This window comes from Myotis lucifugus, unplaced genomic scaffold, assembly GCF_000147115.1.
Source record: "Myotis lucifugus unplaced genomic scaffold, Myoluc2.0 scaffold_162, whole genome shotgun sequence".
Lineage (NCBI taxonomy): Eukaryota > Metazoa > Chordata > Mammalia > Chiroptera > Vespertilionidae > Myotis > Myotis lucifugus.
In genome coordinates, this window is record NW_005871210.1 from 1,242,983 (window position 1) to 1,259,070 (window position 16,088).

The 16,088-nt window shown below is 42.3% G+C and overlaps 1 protein-coding gene and 1 pseudogene across 6 annotated transcripts in view; one reads left to right on the forward strand and one right to left on the reverse strand.

Moving 5' to 3' along the window:
• The first annotated feature begins 1,952 nt into the window (after positions 1–1,952).
• CNNM2 (cyclin and CBS domain divalent metal cation transport mediator 2) overlaps positions 1,953–16,088 on the forward strand; it is a 96,607-nt gene continuing 82,471 nt past the window's right edge. For 3 of the 6 annotated variants that reach the window (XM_006095903.3, XM_023759780.1, XM_023759781.1), the window contains exon 1: positions 1,954–3,771. In XM_006095903.3, coding sequence (XP_006095965.1) covers positions 2,151–3,771 — 1,621 coding nt within the window. In that variant the 5' untranslated portion in view covers positions 1,954–2,150. Of the gene's footprint in view, positions 3,772–10,866; positions 11,326–16,088 lie in introns of those variants that run through there. The other 3 variants (XM_014461897.2, XM_006095905.3, XM_006095904.3) reach the window with 3 other exon arrangements.
• Positions 8,345–9,929, reverse strand: LOC102442267 (annotated as a pseudogene).

Here is a 16,088-nt window from a genome sequence, read left to right on the forward strand (position 1 = left end):
AAAACAGGTGGCCTTTGGCCCTGGCTGGTGTGGTTGGTTGGAGCATCATCCCATGCACCGAAGGGTCTTGGGTTCGATTCCTGGTCAGGGCACATATCCAGGTTGAGGGTTGGATCGCATGTTAGGGGATGTATGGGAGGCAACCCATAGATGTTTCTCTCTCACATCGATGTTTCTCTCTCTCTAAAAACCAATTTACAAAAACAAACATATCCTCAAAAAAAAAAGAAAAAGAAAAAAGAAAAAGTGGCCTTTGAGTAGTCTTAAAGGAGGTGAACCGAGGGGCTATGCTGACGTCTGGGGGGAGAGAGTCCCAGGCACAGGAAACAACAGCAAGTGCACAGGCTCCCAGGGGAGCATCCCAGGGAGAATGAGAAACTGCCAGGATTTGCTGGAGCAGCAGGTGATAAGGTCAGAGGAGTAAAAGGAGGCAGCAGATCCTTAGAGCCTTGTCAGAAAATGTAGGTACTGTGGCTTTTACTCCTACGAGATGGGAAATCCAGAGGAGAATTTCAGACAGGGGAGCAAACAGTATCTGATTTAACACGACCCCTGAATGCTGGGTTGAGAAGGTAAGGGGGCAGGTGTAGAAGAGGAGAGACCAGTTAGAAGGCCACTGCAGTCATCCCTCCCAGAAATTGATAAAATGTTTGACTGGTTTACAAAAAGGGAAGAAAATGTGCTTGCAGAATTTTTAAAAAAAGGAAGGAAACAATTATTTTTTAGATGTTAAAATTGCAAGAAAAAGATCAATTGTCAATTACTCTGCTACCATATCTCCTCCAGACGCAGTGGGCTTGGGAATCCCAGGGAGCTAGGTCTTCAGGATTTTTTTCTGCTGAGCGATGTTGAACCTAGTACAGTGTGGGCAGTGCATTAAGAATGTGCCTTCAGTCCTGGCAGGTGTGGCTCAGTCCCGTCAGGGCACATGCTCTGGTTTCATGTTTGGTCCCCTCACATCTCTCTCTCTCTCTCTCTCTCTCCCCCTCCCTCTTTAAAATCAATTAAAAAAAAACATAAAAAAATAGACCCCTCATGTGTCTGCTCCCTCCCATTTCCCAGACTTGCCTGGTGCCTGTTAGAAATAGACTCCTGGGTCCTACCCTTTCAGTAAGTGTGCGATGGGGTCCATGGAATATATACTTTCAGGAAGACTATCAGTAGATTATTTGGAAGATGGGGAAATTGCTCAACTCTAGCCCCACGCGTTGCACACCCTCCGGGGGTTTGGGGCACTCATGGAAAGCGTTGCAGAGCAACCAGGCGGCCGGCAGGTGGCGGCACCTGACCGCGAGCTGCAGAGTGCGCGCGTCGTTTAGGGGAGAAGCGAAAGGCTCCCGAAGAGCTGGTCAGTGCGGTGCTGGGGCCACCCGGCCGCCGCCAGTCTCGGATGGAGCGGCGTGTAAGACTAGAGGAGGGGGACGCGGCCGGTGCCCCGGCTTCATTCTAGGCTAAAGTGCATCTTAAGCCGTGCCTAGTGGGCTCCTGGGGCAGGAAGGCGCAGCCCTCTCTTCACCGGCACCGAGCACTGGGGCGCTCTCACCCGGTGCAGCGAGTAACCAGCCGCCTCGCGCCTCACGACTTCAGTCGAACCGAGTTAAACCAAGTACCGCGTTCTACTACTGAGGCTCCTCAGGGAACCGCGAACCCGCGGACCGCCCCTTTTCATTGGCAGTGGGACGGGAGGCCCCGCCCCTCCCAGACAGCTCTCTTCTGTGACTGGCTCTCGGGGCCGGCCGGCCACACCTCCTCCCCTCGCACATACACAAGAGTCACGCGCCTTTCAGTAGGAAACTTGGCGTGCTGAGCACCGTGGCCCTCAACTCCCCGCCCCTTGCCTTGCCATTGGCCCGCGGCGCGGCTCGCGGCCACGCCCCCATTCCAGCCCCCTGGCTGGGAGGGCGGGCGCCCGCTCCTGAGTGGCTGGTCAGCCTGCCTCTCGTGGCAGCGCCTGGCGCTGTCTCCTCCCTCTCCCCCCACCCGCGAGCCTGCAGGTTCCTCAGCCGGCCCAGGCCGGGCCAGTGTCAGTCAGGGAGGCGGACTGCTGAGCACTGGGTGCAGACGCTCCCTTGCAGTCTCGTTCAGGGGCCGGTGCCTGCACTCGCGCCGCCGGGTGGGAAGGATGAAGCCGCAGCTACAGCAGCCACCCTATGATTGGCTGTGGCTCTTGTGAACCCGAAGTAAAGATGGCGGGCGGGCAGGCAGCCGCCGCACTGCCCACTAGGAAGATGGCGGCGCGCCGCAGCCTCAGCGCCCGCGGCCGGGGGGTACTGCAGGCGGCGGCGGAACGGCTGCTGCCGCTGCTGCTGCTGAGCTGCTGCTGCAGCGCGGGAGGCTGCGCCGCGGCGGGCGAGAACGAAGAGACGGTGATCATCGGGTTACGGCTGGAGGACACGAACGACGTGTCGTTCATGGAAGGGGGGGCGCTGCGGGTGAGCGAGCGGACTCGGGTCAAGCTGCGGGTGTATGGGCAGAACATCAACAACGAGACGTGGTCCCGCATCGCCTTCACCGAGCACGAGCGGCGGCGCCACAGCCCCGGCGAGCGCGGGCTGGGGGGCCCCGCGCCGCCGGAGCCGGACAGCGGCCCCCAGCGCTGCGGCATCCGCACGTCAGATATCATCATCTTGCCCCACATCATTCTCAACCGCCGGACCTCGGGCATCATTGAGATAGAAATAAAACCGCTGCGGAAGATGGAGAAGAGCAAGTCCTATTACCTGTGCACATCGCTGTCCACGCCGGCCCTGGGCACCGGCGGCCCGGGGTCCGCGGGTGGCACCGTCGGGGGCAAGGGCGGCTCCGGGGTGGCCGGGCTTCCGCCGCCCCCGTGGGCTGAGACCACCTGGATTTACCACGACGGCGAGGACACCAAAATGATCGTGGGCGAGGAGAAGAAGTTCCTGCTGCCCTTCTGGCTGCAGGTGATCTTTATTTCGTTGCTCCTGTGCCTGTCGGGCATGTTTAGCGGCCTCAACCTGGGGCTCATGGCCCTGGACCCGATGGAGCTGCGCATCGTGCAGAACTGCGGCACCGAGAAGGAGAAGAATTACGCCAAGCGCATCGAGCCCGTGCGCCGGCAGGGCAACTACCTGCTGTGCTCGCTGCTGCTGGGCAACGTGCTGGTCAACACCACGCTCACCATCCTGCTCGACGACATCGCCGGCTCGGGCCTGGTGGCCGTGGTGGTCTCCACCATCGGGATCGTCATCTTCGGGGAGATCGTGCCCCAGGCCATCTGCTCCCGGCACGGCCTGGCCGTGGGAGCCAACACCATCTTCCTCACCAAGTTTTTCATGATGATGACCTTCCCCGCTTCTTACCCAGTCAGCAAGTTGCTGGACTGCGTCCTGGGCCAGGAGATAGGCACCGTCTACAACCGGGAAAAGCTGCTGGAGATGCTGCGGGTCACAGACCCCTACAACGACCTCGTGAAGGAGGAGCTGAACATCATCCAAGGGGCGCTGGAGCTGCGCACCAAGACGGTGGAGGACGTGATGACTCCCCTCCGGGACTGCTTCATGATCACCGGGGAAGCCATTCTGGACTTCAACACCATGTCGGAGATCATGGAGAGCGGCTACACGCGCATCCCCGTGTTCGAGGGAGAGCGCTCCAACATTGTGGACCTCCTCTTTGTTAAAGACTTGGCCTTCGTGGATCCAGATGACTGTACTCCCCTGAAAACCATCACTAAATTTTATAACCACCCCTTGCACTTTGTTTTCAATGACACCAAGTTGGACGCTATGCTGGAAGAATTTAAGAAAGGTGGGAAATTTTGGTATCTTTCATTGGCTTGCTCTTTCTCTCTCTCCATCCTCCTCCCTGCTTGAGTCCTCAACCCTCAGACCAACCCCCAAGGCGAGTTGACCGGAATTTCTCCTCTCTTTTAATTACAAAGTTGAAAGGGTGGCATGGATTGGGGGATGGGTTGAACTAGTAAGCGCTTCTAGGTTCTTTAAAAGCACAAGACTGCCATCACTTGCCTTTTCCCGTGTAAAAAACGCAGGCTTCCTATTTTCTGTGCATGATACTCTTCCGGCTCTCTGGTCTTCAGTGCTCTGCTGCATTCATTGCTATGGTTCTGGGTGGGTGGACGAAAGGAGGGGGCGGCTAATGTCATGCTATGCCATTAGGTTGGCATGTACTAATCGCAGGCATTCGGCAAAACATTTAAATAGCTTTTCTAAACTCAATACAATCCTTTTCCTCCTCCTTAAACATTCACTGACGTTTCAGAGATTGGAAGTGCATTTTCAATAGCTTCTGTGCCTGGTTGCCGGGTGACCTGTGGGGGAAGGAAAATTGAGGTCTGCCTTGGGTGCTAGGGGGTGGGATAAATCAGTATCACCCCCCAAAAAAATTCACTCATTTGGATGTGACTTGCCTTAGCTAGAAAAGAGGTTTTGCAAAACACTAAAGTTCTTTATTAATATATAACTTGGAAAGACTAGAGGTAAGTTAACCTTTTATGAGGCTATAACTTGTCTAGCATTCTTTACTCTTTGTTTATATTTACCTGACATCGAATAAAATTTCGCAAATCAAGTGTGGCTTTGGCAGAAAACTATAACCTTTAACAATGGGATGAATCCCTTTATTATGGTTTGTTTATTCCTTGAGTTTTTCTGGTGTAAACGTGTTCTTTTTAACCTTGACCATCTGGTACATTAAATTGCAGTATGTCTCCAAGTCAGCATCCACTGTTCTTGGGAATTTTAACAGGGAAGAGAAGTGCGGAGTCTGAGGTGCTCACCTTTCTTGCATTGTGGTATTTTTTGTTTGTTTGTTTTACCATATAATGTACAACTAAATAGCAAACCATACCATTATTACTGAAATTCTGCCTTTAAAAAAGTTTCCATTAAATAGCTTGTGTCGTTATTTGAAAACCAAGGGATGTCCAGTTTTAAAATGCTGTCATGCTAGTGTATATGAACATATTAAAATGTCTATATAAACTTTAAAAACCTGATAGTCCTCAAAACTAAGTTTTCCTTCTTCAAATAGAATTTTGATCACAGATAGTGGTCTCTCCACTGAAAAAGACCACGTGTGAGGGTGACAGCTCATTGTATGTGACCATGATCTCAACACACTTATTGAGTGTGTGGTTGTCCTAATTCCATTTTCCTGCCTGAATGGGGTCCTCTCTGGAACAGGATCACATTGCAGTAATTTTCAGATAAAGGAATAGAGCAGAATGTGCTTCTGAGATTGGTAATTTGCATTTAAAAGCAGGAGGAGATTCTTCTGGGTTCTTAAACAGTAAACAGAAACTGTCCATTATCTCTAGGTGACAGAGCGTCTTTTGGCCATGTCATTATTCTTTCACTGCCGAGTTGTTAATTAGACCATCTAACCAGTCTCTTCTTTCATTTTGTAGTAATATCTGTAATACAGGAAGATATCTTTAAATGCTTGAAAATGCCTATGAAATACTTTATTTTCTTTCTGTTGTTAAATTTCCCAATATTGATACAGAGAATTTATTCTCTATTTTTTTTATTAAGAATTTTTGCACATCTGATGGGTTGGTAGCAGTGTGTACTCCCTGCAGAAGCCTTTAATTCACTTATGTATCTTTTTTCTTTGAGAATTTAGTTCTGTACCTCACAACCCATTAAAGCCTGCTCCTAACTCAAAATTTAAAAATTGCATTTTTTTTTGAAATTTGGTTTTGGTTGTCCTTGAACAGTTTTCCTATGACTGATTTATTTTCATGAGGAACTCCTCTCACCTCCCCTCCCCCAAATGACCTCTCAGTATTTTTTAAATATATTCCGTAAGTAAGTGAAGTAGTAATATTTTCTCTTGAATTCTAGAAAAATAATAATGCACAAGATTTTATTTTTGTCCTTAACCAGAGTAATGTACTTAGTTAAGGAGATAGTACAAATTAAAGGTACATTCAAGCTAGTGGCATATTTGGAAGAATGGAAAAAGTTGCAGTTGGGAAATTTGAGCCATGATCTTAAAAGGGTAGAGTGCGCAGGTGTTACTTAAACTCCGGGAATAACTGATTTTTCACCTTTTTTTAATCTTTTTAAAAAAATATGTTTTTATTGATTTTTAGAGAGAGAGGAAGGGAGAAGGATAGAGACAGAAACATCTATGAGAGAGAAACATCCTCTTGCCTTTTGCATGTCCCCTAGTGGGTTGCCCTCAACCTGGGCATGTGTCCAAATCAGGAATTGAATCGTTGACCTCTTGGTTCATGTGTTGATGCTCAACTACTGAGCAACCCCAACCAGGCTCTTGATCTTTTTTGGTGAATTTGGTCACTCTAACCTTACTAACAGCTGTGTATGAGTTAAAATATTTCACCTGATTGCTTTCTTCTTAATTTTCTAACTCAATTATGAAACAATGCAAATAGTCAACTGTTGTTTTTCTCTATTGAACAGTGGTGTGTGGGTTGAAGACTTTTTATGCTTCTCTTTCTCTCTTTCTCCTAACAGTACCAACTATTAACTCCCCGAAACTGGTTAGATCATGAAAATTGTCCTTCCTAATGAAGAATGTCTGCATTGAAGCTTTTCCTGTATATAGTTGTACATTATTAGTCTGAAGTATTCTTTACTAAGGAGGGGGGAAGTTCCTGTAATGTGAAAGAAATGAAAAACTATCTTTATATGAGTATATGTGAATGTCTTTTTTTATAATGATTAGAACTTTTGTCTGGCTGCCAGGAAACTCAGCTTTCCTTGAGGTTGAAAGGCAGTAATCATGCTAATTTTACAGCTAGCTTATTATTATTGCTTATTTCCTCTGTGCCAGGTATAAGGCTGAATGCTTTACATGAATCACCTTGTTTAAATTTTGTAATAACAGTGTGAATCATTATCTCCATTTTACAAATGAGAAAGTCGAGGTTTAATTTAAATGACTTGTTCAAGGTCACACAGTAATGTGTTGATTTGGGATTTTAACTCAGGTCGGTGTGACAGCCAACCTTGTGCTCTTAACCACACTATTATGCTGGCCCCCTGGATCCTGATCTTACATTTCTATTTTAATTGAGTGTAAGGTTTGGTCAAAACATTGCCTCAGAGCTTGTTGGGCTTCAGACCCAGAAATGTATTTAAGTATATATCTGACTTTAAACTCAATGCTTCTGTGATGTTGTACATAATAGTTGGTGCTCCCACTTTTGCCATTAAAGCAAATCACTTTTTGGCCTGTGTGCTCCTACATGTAACTAATGAGTATTTCCACCTCAAGCATCAAGATTCATTTGGAACATGGTTTATACTAACCTAGTGTACCAGTATGTACTGCTTTAGGGGGCTACTCTGCACTGTTTTTCTAATAGCTAAAGTATGTAGTAATGTTTTACTCTTAGTTCTTTATCTGTTTGTGTGGCAAGGGTGATTCAAACTCAGTTTTGTGTTTTAATCTTGACTTTATTTACATTTTTTTGTAGCCACCTATATGATAATTGGTCACTCACGAGCATCCTTTGCAGCTCTGCCCCTCTGCACTCCATGCAATCAGGCTTTCTCTCTTTTTCTTTTTGTTAGTTTTGTTACTTATAAATTTAAATAAAAGAATACAAGTAAAGTCCATTAGAAGATTATGAGAATTTTAGAGGAGTGGTCTATGGTGTAGCGGAAGGAAGGGCTAAATTAAAGGTTGCTACCTTTGTGTGCAGAAAGCATTCTACAGGCTTTGATTTACCTGATAAAACCTTTCTAACATATTGGGGACTCTTAGCCACCTAGTTGTCTACACTGTTGAATTTGAAGCATTAGTAACCAGTTATTGTTCTTTTGCTTTTTGCTTTTAGCTTTGAAACAGTTGCATTCCAGTATTACAGAGCAGTTTTATAGCTGCTAGGGACTTAGCCAGACTGTTTTCTAGCTATTTCTTAGCTAGGAACAGGTGGAATCACCAGATAATGTTGTTCTTCAAGGAAAGAATGCAGTGTATAGTTTTCACTTAAAATATTAGGTGTACAATTCTCTCTTCCTATAACACAAGTCCTTCCATATTAATGTCCTGAGAGTTTAATATTAAGAACTTTTGTTTTCACCACCAAATAAAGTATTCCACTTGCCTAGTATCTAGGTCTTAGGAGAATGTTTTCATGGGTGTTTAAAAGGTATGAATGGTATTGGGGATTGGGAGATGGGCATATTTGTTAATATGTTTATTAATTTTGTCTAATAACACATGCTAACCATTATAGTTGTGCATGTTTTTAGAACATCCTTATGAAATATCCAGATACTATAGAATCAGAGCTGGAAGGACAGGTAGTTCACAGATCACCTAGTCTAGTGTTTGCAAAACTTACCAAATGATAAGAATTACTCGGATCCCTTTTTTCTTCTTATTGTAAGTTGTTTATTGTAAGATAATTTACAAATACCTTGCTGTCCTTAGTAATTTAAACAATGGACCAATAATTTCTTCAGACCAGGACAGCAGTAAGCTAAAAGCATAATCAACTGGCTGAATTTTCCTCCTTTACTGCTTGTCTGAGGATGAAACTTGATTTTCATTAATCCAGAGCTACAGCACCAGAGATGTTTCAATCAACTCCTTTGTGACGACAGCTTGGCAGGTGTAGTTGAAAGTCAAAGTCAATTTGCTGATCAAGTCAAGATGCATTCTTGCTCCTATTGTCCATGGCTGTCATCCTGGCACTTTGCTCACTTATAGTGGATTCCTTCACAGAATAGTAGATGATGTTGGTCAGATGGTGTTCCTGGTAATTCTGCAGCACGGCAGCATCAATGTCATCCTGGATACTCATGCTCTCAGCACTTGGAATAAATGGTATTAAGGGAAAGGATGGGCTTTTCTTCTGTCTTGTAGGAGATGACAGACCTGAATCAAAGATGACAGGTCCTTCATCAAACTCATACCCAGAATTTAGTAATTCCAGGGCAATGACTGACACATCTCTAAAAGTAGGGGGTTTTCTCCCCATTTCTTTGAATGTCAGCACAAACTGGTCAGAATAAGTCCTATGAAGTATACCCCTATTTTTATCACCACTTTCAAACAATCTTAACTTCTTTCCTGGCTCACAGCGGAGCCATTACACTTTTCATCTGCTTAACAACCCCTCTGTCTGAGGACACACCAATAAGGAGCTGTTTCTTGACTTCGGGCACCTTAATATCATCCTTTCATACAGAGCCAAAGATGGTGTTCCATACACTCGAACTGCTTTCAGCTTCCTTTCAGCTGGGGCATATTTTGCTGCTGCTACCATTTTTATAGATGATAATTTTGTGGATGTTTTTGATTGACTTTAGTCACCTGGTAATTTCTTTCAAAGTTGCCATATTTTGAACTTGGATCCATTACGGTTGCATAGTCTGGGCAGAGACCCCCCCAACCACATCCATGAGGAAAACATGGTGGTACTGGCCCCTCATTTGGATCATTTACTAAGTATAAGGTCCTAGGCCTCCTTCAGGGACCTCCTCAACATTACAGAATCTCTAGGGAAGGGGGCTTGCAATCCAGATTGTTAACAGTTACCTCAGAGTAATTCTTATGATTAGGTGAGTTTAGGAAACATTGGTCTAGTCAACCTCTTAAATACGGAAAGTAAACCCTGAGAAGGAGAGAATGTTAAGTGACTTGCTTAGGGCTACCCACCTAAATAGTAGCAGCAATAGGACTGGAACCCACGTCCCCGAACTGACTCTAGATTGGAGTTTTTTCAACTCCGACAAGCAGGCCTCCTGGTCCCAAGTTGAAGGTACCTGCATCACTGAAATGATCTGTGTCATGGAAAACGCAAATATTCAGGTTTGCCGTTGATTTTCTTGGGATTTTGATGTCAGTATTTTTGATATCCTGGGTTCAAGACTTCTTTGACCGGCATTTTGTTACATAGATAATAAGTTTGATTGTGTGAGCTTGTTTTATTTTTAGCTTACTTTGAGTTGTTTTACTCTTCTGAGATCAGATTAGGAGAGTATTTTAGGAAATATCTAGATTTCTTGAAGCCTCAGGTAGTTAAATGTCAGATATTTCTTTTGCATTAACTTGTTTTGGATATTCTTGAATCATGTTTTATTTTGGTTGTTTCTTCTGTGAGAGTAGTGAAGATTGGATTTGGGACTATAGGCTGCAACTTCTGTGGCTCTTGTAATTTTGGCTCAGATGCAAGTCTGTAAAATTTTCATTGAAATACTCATCAAAGCACTTGAAGTACTATATGTTCCATTCATGTATCTATGTGCCCTTTTTCCCAGGCTTTTTATAACGTAACCTAAATTCTTCCAGAGAATCATGTCTGTTTTTTGGAGGTTATCTGTGTTAATACAATCACAGAAGCCTAAGCATAGCCTTCTAGGTCTGGGGACACCATAGTTAATTACCGGCTCTGACTTCGTATGCTCTGGATGAAACAGGAAAATACCTTGTACTGCTTTTTCTCTTGGTTTTTATGGGGGTTGCATACCACCTGCCCTCTCATACAGGGCCCAGAATTATTTAAATTTTGAAAATTCCAAACTACTATGAAGGACCAGTTAATTTTAATTAGTATCAGCAAACCTAAACACAATTTAAAATATCATTAATCAGGAAAACCCAAAAAACTGATTGAGCCAATATAGTATTTTATGGTTTGATTTGCTTTTGAACTACTTAAAAATTTAAGATCAAACCTCTGGACTCTAATGAGATATTTACTTTAGTTACGTATAAAGTAGCATATTTCTGAAGGACACCCTTTCCTCTAAATGCAGGTATTTTATTGGTATAGTAAACTTCAACTTTTATAAGATTTGCTTGGCATATGAGGAATATTTGTTAAACTAAATACATGGAAATGACCAATTATGATTGAATGCAATTTAATTTAGTATTATCTTTTCATCTTCTTTTTCTCAGAATGAGCAAACAAGAACCCCAAATCCTACCAACACAGGAAAGGAGAGGCAATAGAAGCAAGCATTCTTTATCATCATCACACAGTGGCAACTCTAGAATGTCTATTTAGAGGGATTATATAGGGATGGTGGGCTTTGGAAGGCAGAGCCCTCTATAGATGATATGTTTATTAGGTTGGCTGAGGGGTTGGCTCATGGAGATAATGGGGGAGCTAATCCTCTCCCTCTTTTACATTAGTGCTACCATTGATCATAAATACTGCTGTAATGCTGGTGAGATCCTCATTTCTTCCAACTTTACATCTCCCTTGCTGTCAGACTTAGATCGGAATGTTTCTCTTTTTGAATTCACATCCTGTGGGAAGGATACCACCATATACAAAGATTAAGAAGCCTGGCTGGCTTGGCTTAGTGGTTGAGCATCGACCTATGAGCTGGGAGGTCACGATTCGATTCCTGTACCCGGGTTGTGGGCTCGATCCCCAGTGGGGGACGTACAGGAAGCGGCCAGTCAATGATTCTCATTATTGATGTTTCTCTCTCTCCTCCCTCCTCCCTCCTCCCTCCTCTCTTTCCCTCTCCCTCCTCCCTCCTCCCTCCTCTCTTTCCCTCTCCCTTCCTCTCTCTGAAGTCAATAAAAGTATATATTTTTTAAAAATGTGACCTTCCTGGATCTACTTTGGATAAGTAACTTACCCTCTTTAAGCCTCAGTTTTTCCCCATAGTAAAGTGGGATATTTTCTAACTTATAGGCTACTTAGTTTTAATTAATGTGATAATGGATATAGAAATGCTTCTCATAGTACCTGGCACCAGTGCTCAGTTAAACGTTATTTTTTGTTATGATCATTCTATAAGCTCTTCATTGTTCTTGGTCTTTCTCTAGATTGCTAATCAAGAGAGACACCTTGGCCCTGTGTGCTCATAGTTGTTATGGATGTTGAAATCTCAAAAGTGGCTATTGGTTAAAAGATTTTACTTTTATTGTGATTGAAATTTAGACTGTTTCTTTTCTAGCAGTTGCTGTTACTTGACAAGATGACCACAAGTATATATATATTTAAGGAAAACAGAACAATTAATTATATGTTCTACCCACCTTAGAGTAAGAATACTGAGTTTACAAGTAAAAAAACTCTTCATTCTTCTTAACTATAAGTGACTGAAAATGACAACAAAGTTTAAGAGAAATAGAGCAAGCTCATGCCCTTGAATGACCAAAATTAGAGGACTAAAGGAAGATCTCAAATTACCTGATAAAATCTTCTAACACTGATTTACATCAAAAGCACCAAAAATGGTAATGTCTAACAGCAAGTTTTTTGTTGCTTAAAGCAATGTAAATTTGTAATACTTTTGGAAGGCAACCAGGAGTCATTAAAAATTAATCCTGTGGTTTAGTAATCCCCGCCCTCCTCCCCCCGGAAATCTTAATTCAGGGATATAATTCAAGGGAAGAAAAGAGCTGTGTTGGCTTTTCATGTTGCATGTATATTGCAACATCATATATCGTGAAAAATTGGGAAGAAATATCTAACACTTCAAAGCAGAGCACAGAGGGCAAGAGTTAAGAAAATCATAAATGTCAGCTAATTCCAACCATTTAATGATAATTTTGAAGGCTATGTAGCAATATGGGAAAATTTATTCAGATTATTTTGCATGGTCTGGGCTTCAGCTATTTGGGTCTGGGCGTGGCTCTTCGGGACTAGGCTCCGCCCCTCGGGACTTGCTTCGGCTGTTCGGCTGTTCGGGTCTGAGCTTGGCTCTTCGGGGCTAGACTCAGCCTTGCGGGTCTGGGCTTTGGCTCTTCCGGTCTGGGTTGTCTCTTTGGGGCTAGGCTCCGCCCGCCCCTCCCCCATGCAAATTTGTAACTTGAACCACTGATTTAGATATTTAAATGAAATTCAGTATATTTAGATGAAATCCATCCTGTTTTCTTAGGAAATATGAAATATTTTGTCATAATGTAGCCATGCTGTCATTTGTGGCATTTTATCCCATAATCAGAAAGAATCCTGGCCCTAGCTGGTTTGGCTTAGTGGATAGAGTTGGCCTGTCGACTGAAGAGTCCCGGGTTCGATTGCGGTCAAGGGCACATACCCAGGTTGCAGGCTATATCCCCAGTAGGAGGCGTGCGGGAGGCAGCCGATCAATGATTCTCTCTCATTGTTGATATTTCTGTCTTTCTCTTTCTCTCCCTTCCTCTCTTAAATTAATAAAAAAAATTTTTAAAATATATTTTATTGATTTTTTACAGAGAGGAAGGGAGAGAGAGAGTTAGAAACATCGATGAGAGAGAAACATCAATCAGCTGCCTCCTGCACACCTCCTACTGGGGATGTGCCCGCAACCAAGGTACATGCCCTTGACCGGATTCGAACCTGGGACCCTTCAGTCCGGAGGCCGATGCTCTATCCACTGAGCCAGACCGGTTACGGCAAAAAAATATTTTTAAAAAAGAAAGAATCCTTAGTGTTTAGGGTGAAATAGGAATAGCATTTTAAAGCCCATAAAAATGCGTGTGTGCGCACAGTGTGTGTACAACAGCTTAGTAAAATTAATTTTGTATGTGAAAAAAAGGAATTTAGGTTTTTGAGTTGCATTTGTTTTTAAAACATATTATTAGGTGGCAAAATGTCAGTTTGTTTATATTTGTATCTGGACTGTCTGGAATGGAGCTGTTTGATCCTTACTGATTGTCTTTATTAAATAAAAGATTGGTAAAGTAGTTGAGTTTCAACTAGATTTGTGCTTTTAGCATAAAGCTGTACTCCCAAGATACCTCTTATTCAGACTCTGGAAACTGATGCTTCCTTTTTATCTATAGAAATCATCACTCTAAATCATCAATGTGATTATTAAAAGGAGACGAAAGAATGTTCTGGAACCACCCATGCTTGAAGCTCAGTAGTTTCCAGACTACCTAATACCTTTTGCTAAAATAAAATAAAAAACAAACATTTATCTTTGATGAGGATCAGGTATTTGTTTTTATTATATTTCTATAAAACTGTATATTATACATCTCTGATAAAAAGATATGATTTTTTTTTCCCACAGAATGTTTACAGAAACTTTATATTTACTTATAGGATAAGTTAGCTGTCATTTAGGCATCTCTCCTAAAGTCTGTTTTTAAAGGATATAAAATAATAACATTGGATTTTGCCCCTACTCCTTTATCTAACTTCCCAAGAAAACTAAGCATTTTAGGAAGAGAAATTGATGTTTGCTTTAATTACAAACAATATTGCTTTTAAATTGTCTCATGCATATTAGTCAAATGAATTTATTTATTCAGTTTCTTGATATCTAAAGCAGTATAAAAATTTTGGCATGGTTACTCTCCAGTGAAGCTTATCAGTTGCCACAGAATTTCCAGCCAGCGTTTAATCATAAGCCTCTTAAATATGAGTGGATAGCTAATATCTTTGGATGTTGTTTTGTTTTAATTTATTATTATTTATTGGATGTTTGAAGAGAGCCTCTCATAGTCTCTTAGTGAGACTAAAACAGAAAAAGAACCTTAATTGACTTAAGCTGATTTAGCTCACATTAGCTAAAATCTAGCAGTTACTACAACAGTTATTACTTTCTCTGTGACCTCTTAAGGCCACTTACCAAACCAGCTATTAGTAGCAAATGTGAAGATTTGCTGCCTCTTTATACATGGCATAGATGGGATCTTTCCTGTATTCATTTAACCCACAAGGTTGTTGAGCTCCCAACTAGGTTGAATGTTGTAAATATTTCCTTAAGGCTTACTTAGCCTCACTGCACGTTAAGAGGCTAATGTAGGTATTTCTGGTAGAGTTTTTGTATGTGTGTGTTAGGGCATCTCTGTTTTTCCTTTCTCAGTTTATTACAAGATTTCTTAAGGAATAGGTAGTTATTACTCCCCTTTTTTTGCCCTGGCATCATCTGTTATCCTCTACAACCTGGCTTCATCCTTGTCACAACCAGTGACTTCCACTATTGCCAAATCCACATCAATAAGGCGAGAATCCTTCTTCTTTTTAGCTTGGTTCTTACCCTGTGGTACAGCATGGTTTTGATTTTCTTATTTCTCTGACTCCTTCCTTTTCAATTTTAGGTTCCAGGTTTCTTCTTTCCATTTCAAATTAAGCATTCCCCAACAATTTTTCTTCATCTCTCCCTTCCATGGTCTTTTCCCGTCTTTAGAAAACGTTTCCTTACTTATCTTTAATTCCTAAGCATTTACTAAACATCATATAATGAACTGTGTGGGATGCAGAGATGAATTAGCTATATTTCCTGCTCTTAAGTAACTTGCAGTACTTATGAATTTATATTCTTTTTCATCCTGTATTTTATTACTAAATTTAATTTACATATTTTGAAAATGCCTCTTAATACATTTTCGTTTTCTGTCCATTCCCACTTCTACTCCAGCTACTACTCCCTTTTATTTGTGCCTTGTTCAGTGCCTACTATGTTTTAGGTGCTCCAAAAATCATTTTGAATAAATGAATGAATTTATCTATCTTGATTATTATAAAACTTCCAAGATGGTTCTCTTATTTTGTCTATTTCATCAAGTATACCTCTGCAAAGTTGATCTTCCTTAAAAATAACTTTAATCTTAACAGTTTGTCAAAAAACCTTGTATAATTAAAATAAGATACTGTCTGCTATGTACTGAACTGTGTCCCCCACCAAATTCCTTTGTTGAGCCATAACCCCTATTTGATAGTATTTGGAGATGGGGCCTTTGGGAGCAATTAGGGTCAGATGAGGTCATGAGGGTGGGGCCCTCATGTTGTAGATGAATGGCTTTATCAGAAGAGTAAGAGAGAGAGAGATCACCCTCTCTTGGCCATGTGATGAAGCAGTGAGAAAGCAGCCATCTTCATGCCGGGAAGAGGGCTCTCAGCAGGCACTGACTTAGCTAGCACCTTGATCTTGGACTTCCCAGCTTCCAGAACAGTGAGAAATAAATGTCTCTGGTTTACCATCTATGATATTTTGTTATAGCACTCCAAGCCTACTAATATATTGTCTTTTTAACTATCAAAATAGCCAGGATAGAAAAAAATGATCAAAGCAATATGAATAACTTCTAGATGTCTGCTATACAACATTGGTCACTTAAAAATTTAAGAGGGTAGATCTCATGTTAGTCTTACCATCATAAAATTAAATTAAAAAGAAAAGAAAAAATGATAATGTCCAATCCAAGGACCATGAGATGTGACCCCC